Source organism: Glycine soja, chromosome 15 (assembly GCF_004193775.1).
Source record: "Glycine soja cultivar W05 chromosome 15, ASM419377v2, whole genome shotgun sequence".
Taxonomy (NCBI): Eukaryota; Viridiplantae; Streptophyta; class Magnoliopsida; order Fabales; family Fabaceae; genus Glycine; species Glycine soja.
The window spans coordinates 8370085-8380995 of NC_041016.1; the positions used below are offsets into that span (position 1 = coordinate 8370085).

The window sequence follows — 10911 nt, forward strand, 5'->3', positions numbered from 1 at the left end:
TATATCTTGTGTTAATCTCCCTTATCCTAATCTTTACATTGTGTTCTGGTTTACTGTTTTTGGTGTTGGTGTTGGTTGTTATTAGGTTTTGCCAAAAGAAAAACTCAAGTGTTCATAATAGTTTTAATATCCTCTGAAACCTAAGTTGAATCTGAGAATACATTTTTCAATGGCCTACTTGAGCTGAGTTGTTAGATTAAGGCTATGTTTGGTTTGCCCGTAGGAGAGCTCCAAACTCAGTTACAAATCAAAGTTTATTGGTTCAAAGTTAACCGATTTTTACTAAATCAATCTTATGAATGATCCAAATACTTAATTGAACTTGTTACGAATCCAATTCCCAGTCAACCCGAGCCGAGTCATCATTGGCTTGAGTTGTCAATTCTTTTTGGTTCAAAGTCAAGTCATGACTCTGGTTTTTAGTTCAATGGTCCAGTCCTTGTAACATTGTTTCCTCTTGTGTATATTAATCAATAACATACATTTTTAAGAAAATTCTTAATTAAGTAAATTACAATCATAAAATAACCATCCTGGACAAAAAATATCCTTATTACAAGAGTTATAATATAATTGTGAATCCATTCAGGCATCTAAGTGAAAATATTAATAAATGAAGATATAATGAAAAAAAATACTTAATATTTTCTTAATTTTTTAAATGAAAAATATTTTGAAACAAACTAGGAGAAATTAAAAAAAAAGGCATAAATTCTAGACTAAGACATAATCATCCGTCACTACTATATATCTTGTGTTTTGATGAAATTAATTTTTCATCAATGAATAGAAAAATCAGCCTTATATAAAATCACCAAGATAAAGGATATATATATATATATATATATATATATATATATATATATATATATGCAAAGATTCATCATCATTAGTAATATAAAATATATTAAGTTCAATTTGTCATCTTATCAACTTTGCTCAAAAGCCATTAAGAACACAACTTATTTGATCTCTTAAATTATTTGAAGCATATTATTACTTGCAAAATTTCCAAGCATACATAAGAAAAAACAAAACAATAATTCATCAACTTTTCTTTTCTTTTAATTTTCCAGTGAGAACTCGAAATCCGAACCCACAACTATCTGTTAGGCCAATGGTCAGCAGAAGAACCATTTCAACTCTGAATCTTAGGTTCCTTCTTGTACCCCCACTTATTTAATCGTTTCTTTGCTGTATTTACCTGCATGCATCATAATGTACGATATATGGATGTTGACTTAATTTTGATTAACTATTAGTATAAAATATTTTTATATTTTCTTTTAATCATACTTTACTATTGCATTAAGGAAGTACGGAAATTTTGATGTAAAAGACTATTGAATTAATTTAAAAATATCCAACTATAAAATTTAATTTTCACTCAATAACTATTTCTATGTATTAACTTTCAATCATTGAATATTTTGGTATTATCCTAACAATCAAGCGCACCAAACTTTGCATAAATAAGACATTTTTAGTCAGGTAATCTTATTGTCGATATTTTCTTGTATTTAAAGAAGTAAATTTTATCGTTAAAAGATACACCTGCTTAAAAATTTACAGGTAGATATACTTATAGTCTTGATAGACCATACGGTTATTGAATTTTTCAAAAAATATGATCTATCAAATTTTCTAAAAAGTAAATATATACTTATTTTTTATGAACTTGATAGACTATATTTATTGTCGATACTTAAAAGATACACATGGTCTATCAAATTATTATGGAAAATTAGATCACAAAATGGACCATTAAATTCTATTTAAACTATCAAGATTAAAAGATAAAATGTATACAACTTTTTTAAGCATAACTGATAACAATTTTTTTGTTCTTGACTATTTATGTATAATTATATAGTTTTGATTAAAATGATAAAAAAAATTGAGTTTCACGTGCTATTTAATGATTTCTCTTTTTGATTTTTTATTATTTAATAAATTTTAATTAATTAGAGAAATAATGTGTTTGAAAAACTATCTTCATAATATTTTCTTGTGAAAAAGTAATATTACCTCTTTATTCCAATCAGTGCGAAGTGTAATCCATAATAAAATAAGGGTCTGCAACATTGTTCCCCCGATCATGCCAGACCATATTCCCTGTATTATGTATCAAAGAAAAGTTTTCATCAATTATTATTTGAGAGGTCAAAGACAGGCTTTGTTGATCCACACTTAAAACGTTGCTCAAAGGGATCGAACGTAGGCCTCTCAATAGATTTTAATTCAACTCATTAAATATTAGCAAGATAATTAATGAAATTTTTTATTAATTATTTTCGTAGGAAATAGTAAATTAATAAATAATAATGTAGAAAGATATATTTAAATTATGTAACCTGCAATAAACTAATAAATTACTGATAAAGCCCAATATAACAATATATTACCTGCACACCTAAGCCGAACGTGAAGCCCAAAACACAGCCCAACGGAATTCCAATCCCGTAATAACAGCCCACGTTTACATAGGCCACAATGGCTTGCCATCCGCACCCAACAGCCACTCCTAAAAATAAAAATTAGAAATGTACAGAAAAACATTTGGGGAGATTTCAATAGAGAATTTTAATTGAGTAAAGTAATTTATCAGAAAATTTAAATTTCTGTAATTTAGAATTCATTGTTTGGATGTTTTTATGAAGAATTTAAAATTTTGGAATTTTAAAACAGAATTTTAAACAACTAAAAATCTAAAATTTCAATTTTTTCCTAAAAGGTGAGAAATTAAATTTTTTTTCTTACAGTCTTTTTCAAAAGAAACACCTCCGAGCTCCTAAAATATCGATTGGGTGTGAACATAAAGGGACACGTATAACTAGCACACCAATTATATTTTCTCTTTTTTCATTCATTTTTTTTCATCCTCATAATTTTAATTTTTTTATCTAAACACAAAATTTTGAAATTAAAAGAATTTCAATTGAAGTATTTGAAATTCTTAAAATTTTAAATTTATCAGAATTTTAAATTTCTCCATCCAAACATTTTAACTAAGGAAAGTAATTTATCTGAGAATTTGAATTTCTATAATCTAAAATTCATTGTTTGGATGTCTTTTTTGAAGAATTTAAATTTTTGAAATTTTAAAATAGAATTTTAAACCACTAAAAATGTGAAATTTCAATTTCTTTCTAAAAGGTTAGAAATTAAAATTCTTTTTTTATAAAAGAACATTTTAAAACCTTTGTGTATTCCCTTATTAACTTTCATCATCTCTTCTACCTTGAAAGTTCCGGAAATCCTTAAATTATTGAAAATTTCTAACTTTAATTTTTTTAATCCAAATACAAAATTTTAAAAATTTAAAATTTATCAGAATTTTAAATTTCTCCATCCAAACACACCCAATGTATCTTAAAAATATATAGACTTACTCACCAGATAACACCGGTTGGATTCCATTAAGAATGAGAGTGACGGCCAAGTAGGGACAGAGGTCTGAGACCGCATTAGCGACGGTTTCACCATCTGTGAATGCATAGCTTACAACCCGACGCAGTGCAAGGACCACCACTGCTTCTATCACCGCAATTATGAAAGATATCATATTCACTACAATCACTGAGAATGCTGCAGACTTTGGATGCTCAGCTCCCAACTCGTTACTCACCCTCACGCTGCACTAATTATCAGTTTACAACTATCACATGCAACATATTAATTCAAACCATGCATATAGATAATTAGTCCAACTAACCTTGCAGCTGCATTAAATCCAATTCCAATATGCATCGTCAACCCTGTTATTGCCATGCTGCACTCACAAGTCATAACCATAGTAAATGTACGTGATTAATCATGCTGTACGTCATATTACGTTCAGATTAATTATGGTTGAAAGAAGTTAATGGTGGTGTGTAATACAAAACAAAATGAGATGAAAATGGGAAAGATAGATGATTTTATTCCATTCCTTCAAATTAGATAGAAAGAAAAGGGTATTGGATAAAATAAAACGAAATTATTTTAACAGGTTATATTTCTCCCTATTCTTCAATGCACATATAGTAATTATATTCCTAACCCATGATTTTTTATTAATAGAGAAAATTTATTAAATTAAATCTAAAAAAATCTAAATTTAATAAAAGATAGAAAAGATATAAAAAAAAGTTAAAAGATAAAAGATATTAAGAAATACTTCTAAAACTCGATCACACACACCATAACAAAATATCATCATTAGGTGAAGGGGGGCACATCAATGGATGTGCTATAACAATTTATCAGTGTCTTTTTTATGGGCTATAACAATTGATTAGATGTCAAAACTATTCCTTTCATAATGGAAATGTTTACACCGTAATAGAGAGATAAGAGTGTAAAACAAATATTAAAATTCAAGTCTGAGAAGTTAAAATTATTTAATCTAAATTGTATGAATCCAAGTAATTAAAAATTCAGATTTTGACACTTCAGAGTTATCCTGAAAGTTGTATGAATCCCAGTAATATAAACTTAAATACAGGTTTCTTAATTTAAGTTGAAACTACAGAGGATCGATAAGGTTCAATTAGTATTTTTTATTTTAATTCTTTGATTTTGAATCGAAGAAAGAAATTTTAACTCGATTCAGAGTTTTATCAGGACATAAGTATACCATGATATCCTTTTATTTATCATTGTTAAAAGTGACCCAACGACTTACCTATGAAGAGACGTAACGTAATGTCATTACTATGTGACTGGCAACTTGGATAAATACCTTTCTTGTCTTATAACAACATGACAGCGGCCAAGTGCCAACTATTCTTTTATTTCTTTTATTAATTCCTGAGTTTTGAAAGATTTCGTTTCGATCCATTGTGCTTTGTTTGGATGACGAAATAAAATGGTTAATTTAACCAGAGTACCCTACAATTTTAATTTAAACATTTTAGAAATATTTACGATCATTAATCAAAAATATTTTTACTTGACGATCTCAGACCAGATTCCTTATACCATGGTCCTATAAAAATCATTAACAGATGTTATTTTTACTATAAAAAAAGCATGACATTGTTTTATAACTCAGTTCTTTATATCACTTTTTTAAAAATATTTTTCTCTTTCTTTCTCCCTGTTTCTCTCCTTATTGTAAGGATGTTCATGTTGTGAGGATGTGTTGTGAAAAGGGTAATACTATTTCTACAACAATATTTTACAATTTTTTTACCATCCATTTTTTTTGTCTCTTTTCATAAATATCATCTATTTTATCCTCATTGTCTTTTCTGATCTCCCTTTTCAATTCTAAAAATAATTTACGATATGAAGAGAAATGTCGTGGGATTAGAATTATCCAACTAATATAAGGTACGAGCCTAGCCTCTCTAAGTTATTAGTTATGTACGTTGAGGTATTAAAACTGATCATTATATATTCTTCATGCTTGAGCTTGTTTGGAGAATTGATATTGTGTAATTTCATTTTAATAAGAGAAATTATATCAATTTTTCATCCAGAAAAAAAAACGTATTATATAATATAATTAACGTGATAAAAAATAGAAGACAATGTTATAGAAATATATTTAAAAAGGGTTAAATTAATTTTTTTTCTCCTTTAATTTGTTTTTTACATTTAATTTGATTCTTCATTTTTTTTTCGAGTTCAATTTGATATATTTTTTTAAATTGATTGATTTACTCTTCTAATTTTTTTGTTCAGTCTTATTATGGTCTAAATTAATTTGAGTAAGTATATTGTTTAAATTTTACCGTATTATCTAAATGAACGTTTTACACGATTTAAAATCAATTAATTTAAGCTATATAAAAAAGGCAGTTTCAGACTTTCAGTGTCCCGACACAACGAACTTGACAGAGTAAAGTGCTCGTACCTATATTAGTTTTGACTTTTGTGCATATGAAAAAGAAAAAGGCCTAATTAGGCAAAGGAAAACACAGTGCAAGACTTTCTCTGCACCACTGAACGACAAAGTAAAATACACATATGGTACAAGTGGTCTCACTCTCAGTCTCACCTCACCTTCCCATGTGTTTTATTTCAGCCCAACACTGCCTCGTGTTTCTTTCCTTTAATATTTTTAACGTACGTCTTCTGAGAAATTATTACATGATTTAATATTATCATTTATCTATAATTATAACTAACCCCACTAAGTGATATATATGTATTTGAGTTTTTTTAATTTATAAAAAAGGTTAATAAAATTTTATTACATGTCATATGAAAATTGTTTAAGATCATGATAATTTTATATTAGATTTTTTAAGACAAATTTGGATATATTTCCTAAGTTTTAGTTGTACTCTTTTTTTTTAATTAAAATTGAAGTTCAATTTTGTAGTTTACAGACAAACTCTAATGTTGATTAGAAAACAACACAAACATGAAACATGTATGAAATTGTATATAACTTTTATCCTTTCTTATAAGATTTTAAAAGACATTCTACGACCATAGTTCTAACTGGTTTTAGAGGTGTTTGCAAGGTGACACAATTATAATTGTAGTTGTATTAATCACAATTGTCTTTAATTTTTTTATAATAAATAATTTCTTATATGCCAACATCAGTTTAGTTGTTATTTTTTTTGTTAGAATGTTAGAAAAAAAAAATTGAAACTACAAATTTTTCCTTTTTCTTCCTTCAATCCTTGAATCTCCTTAATTTTTTTTTATCAGCAAGTTAACTTTATAACTTCTGGGTAATAAACGTACCGTGATCATGATTTTATATCTTGGTTTCTGATAAGGTGGAGAGGAAGCAAGTTTAAGAAAGTAATTGATTAATGAAAGCATTAGTACTTACCAAACTGAGATAGAATCAAGAGAGAGTTGAGGGTTATCAAGCAAGCCAGTAATGAGCACGAGCACCTGAAAATACCAAGTCTCCAAACACAGCATCACCGCGGACGCAGCCGATAGCTTAACAAAATCCCAGAGTCCAGAGAATGCCTCAACACTAAACCCACTCCACGTATCCTTAAACTTTGAAGCACTAACAACATACAAAAACTGTGCCCCAACAATGATCCACCAAGACAAACTCAGCATCAACGACGAACCCATGATCCCAAACCCTAACTTGTACACCACCACCCAGCTCAGCGCCACGTGCAGCACCAGCGTGGCAGCGGAGATGTATGTGCTCGGCGCCACCACGCTCTGCGCCTGCAGAAACTTCTGTATGGGGAAGTTCACTGCGTAAGCGAAGATCTGCGGGATCAGACCGTACACGAACATCGCGGCCACTGATGCCACCTCCGGTGGCTCCCCCAGCAAGAGAAGAATTGGTTTGCAGAAAATGTACACCACCGTTAAGGGAATCCCTGTTATGGTTAGCACGATAATTGCTCTCTGCATGTATATCCCTAGCATTTCATATTTGTTCGCTCCGTACGCTTGTCCACATAAAGTCTCCACCGCACTTCCCATACCCAACTGTACAAACAAATCGGAAGTGCATGTATCTATGTTAGGTTTTGATATTCAATGGGTATTCTCTCTGACCTTAAATATAAATGATAAATTTTTTTTAATCTTAAATATTATTTGATGAAATTATCTTCAAAACTTTCTTCATTCAAGAAGATTATAATTTTTTTTAAGTTTGATATTAAATTATAATGAAGGATAATTTTAAAAAAATATTTTTTTATTTAAATTAACTAATTTAGTTAATAAGTACACAATTTGCATTTTTTTTATAATCAAGATCAGGATAATAATTGTTTTCATTGGAAGAATTATAGCATCATGATTGGATAGATAGAGTCTGAAATAGTCAACAAGGATTTTGTCTTCTGTGTGTGACTACTCGCTAGTGGAACATATATCATATGCAAATCAATTTTAAGTTTAGATGTTCATTTAATTTTTTTTATTCCTATAAATGGAACCCAACTGAGGTGAGATAGACCTTCTAATATGAGAAATGAAATGAATGTTTACCATTAGGCCATAGGCGAAGAGCTGAATGCCACTGTTGCCGAGGTTGGCAGCGGCGAGTTCGAGGTTTCCGAGGTGGCCGGCGAAGGCGCGAGTAACGTTGGACATGAGGTTGTTGAAGACGTAAACGAGGATGGCGGGAGCGGCGAGGGGGAAGAGGAGGTTGAGTTCGATCCATGTGGCGGAGAGGATGCGCTTGGACCAGGGTAGGGTGGGGTCAGAGAGGACCTCTTCGAGACGGGAATCAGCAGAGTGATGATGATGATGCGTTGAGTTTATCAAGGGTTGGCGTAGTAGGTTCTGGTTCTGGGATTCCATCATGTGTGTGTGTGGGGTTGTCGTGTGTGCTGGAACTATAGAATGGGGTACTAAATACTGTTGGGAGGGAGCAGTGAAGCTGATGCATGACATGACGCAGTCCAATAATTAACGTGATCAACGACAACAAACAAGGATGAAATCAAAACGAATTGAAATTCATTGACAGCTAAATTATTATTGACATTTAATTGGAGCAATAAACTAAAGTGCTTATATATATGAATTACAAAAAGTGTTTATATATTATTTATATTACAATATGGTACTATGGTATATCACTGACAGATAATCCTTGTTTTTAAGTATATATATGATAAAATGTTTATATTATAATATGGTACTAAATATGGTATATTACTCTTACATAATCCTTGTTTTTAAGTATATGATAAAGGTTTATTAAAAAAAGACTAAATATGGTATATCAGCAATTTCATCTTTCACAAACTCTAATCCCTTTTTTCTCAAATTGAAAATCATAAACCTCATATTGAAATTGGAATTCTCAAAATCACATAACCAATTAGACTTGAAAGGCCATCAGACCTTCAAGAATCAAAACTCCTCAGATTTGGGTGCTAAAAAGGTTGTGGGTCTACACTTTTGTGAGTTGAGATGAGAAAACAATTAAGATGATGTTGTGAAAGTGATTGTAGGAAAGGTAGATTGCACATCAAATTTTACGTGGATGATACCGTATTGCAGTTGAATTGTTAATTAAATTGTGTGAAGTTTCTGATTTTTTATTTGGAAAAAATGAAATTATGATTTGTGAAAGATGAAACTATTGATGCATTGTTGTTTCTTCCTTATTTTTTTGGTTTGTAACGGCTTTTAGCCACTAGTATTTGATTATGGTTATTGACATTAACTTCAAGTTAATGGAAGAATCATTTTGAATCTTTTAAAAAAGATAAAAGATCAAAATAAACTTTTTAAAAGATAAAGAACCAAAATAACTAAAAAAAAATAAAACAAAGGAACCAATAGGTCATTTAGTCTAAAAATAAAGGATATGGTGAGGGTTTTAATTAATTCTCTATTTTGTTTGTAAATAAAAATTATATTTTAAAGATGTTAATTATTTAAATGAATTTTAGTACTTATCTCAATAAAATTAATCTTTAATTCCTTATTTGTCTACTATATTTTTTTTGTCTTTGTTTGCTCATTTTGCTTACATATAACATATGCATGTGTAAAAAGATAAAGATATCTGGGCATTTCATGTTGTTGGACATTTTGAGAGAAAGAGACAAAAATATAAATATAATATGTGATATAATTTGGTAAAAAAAAAAGAGATAAAGAAAAATGGTATGAAATTAGTATTTGTGATATATAGATACCCATGTATTATTACTCATACAAAAAATATTTTTACATATTATATATTCTCTCAATAATTTATTGACGTGGAAAATATATAAGGCTCACACAATAGTCGGTGTACCTCACACAATAATAATAATGAACTTGAAAGTTCAAATGTCGAACTCAAAAGATCAATTGTATTTCTTATTAGTCAAGTTTATTAAAGTGACAATTGAGGTGATTAAAAAGAAAATTTAAATATTTTTATGATTTTGATTTTTAGAAGAAAATAAATAAACTAACGCAAAGAAAGTTTAAGTGATGATAAGAGTAACCATATGTTATGATTCAGTAGTATTAATTTTCTCCCAATCTGAGTCCCAATCAAATTCCTTCCCCAGGTAATTATTGATTCTCAAAATCAACCAAAACCTATGATCAAGGTCAGATGATGTTCTTTGCCTTAAATTAATACATCAATGATCATAGGCCTATCAATTTAAGTCAAATGATATAATCAATTCTATGAATGATCAATTAAATATTAACTAATATATCAAAGATTACACAAATAGTTTGATCATGCAATTTGGTGTAAAATATTATTTACCTAAATTGACCAATTACATGCAAATGATCACTACTATGCAATCGATTAAATATTAAAATGATCGATTCCAAATACACAATAAAGATAAGGAAGAAAATTAATTAATATAAAATAATGAGGAATTTCATTAAAAATATGGAGAAAACTACAACTAGACAATTACATCATAACCCCATATTAGGGGGATTAGCCTCTCCTGATCAAAACAAAACTAACAATCTTATACAAAATAGACATAGACATACCAATAAGGCAGATATGATGATCCCAATTCGTCATTATGGTGTTGTTCATGCTTCACAAGTCTCAAAAACTCTTAAGGTTCTCTCAAATTCATAAAATGATAAGAGTGAACAAAAGATTGTTTATATAAAGTCTAAAGGTCTATATATAATTTCCTAAATATATCAATCCAAAAAGGCTTATTACGATAATGGTAAAATCTATTACGGTCGTGGTTGGAAGTAACATTGAAACTTAGGAGCAGGATTGACTACAATCCTCATAGTTAACCACGACTCTAATGAATTGACCATAACTATTGTTAAATTGTTGATATTGTTCTGAATAATTGTTATTATCTTATTGTGGTCGCACTGATTATCACAACTGTGATAAATACACCATGATATGATTAAGTATAGAGTCTTTAAATCTTCGTAAGTTCATACAATTTTTAATTCTTTCACTTAAATGAGCGACTATATTACTGTAATAGAAAAATAATGTCTAAATATGAGTTTTATAAA

The 10911-nt window shown here is 29.2% G+C and overlaps 1 protein-coding gene across 1 annotated transcript; it reads right to left on the minus strand.

Annotated features, from left to right (window-relative positions):
• Positions 1–907: 907 nt before the first annotated feature.
• Positions 908–8279, minus strand: LOC114385753 (protein DETOXIFICATION 40-like). Its single transcript, XM_028345810.1, has 7 exons — positions 7921–8279; positions 6779–7410; positions 3716–3772; positions 3397–3635; positions 2406–2524; positions 2029–2115; positions 908–1204 (listed from the first exon to the last, which is right to left on the minus strand). Exons 1-7 carry the CDS (start codon positions 8236–8238, stop codon positions 1139–1141), a joined length of 1518 nt encoding a protein of 505 aa, XP_028201611.1. The 5' UTR covers positions 8239–8279; the 3' UTR covers positions 908–1138.
• Positions 8280–10911: the final 2632 nt, after the last annotated feature.

Bases quoted from the DNA above. Each gene is read 5' to 3' on its own strand.
- LOC114385753 (XM_028345810.1), bottom strand. From the start codon at position 8,238: ATGATGGAATCCCAGAACCAGAACCTACTACGCCAACCCTTGATAAAC. The intron at 3,773-6,778 runs GTAAGTACTAAT...TTGTGAGTGCAG, and splicing joins CTTGATTCTATCTCAGTTTG to CATGGCAATAACAGGGTTGA. The intron at 3,636-3,715 runs GTTAGTTGGACT...TAATTAGTGCAG, and splicing joins GGATTTAATGCAGCTGCAAG to CGTGAGGGTGAGTAACGAGT.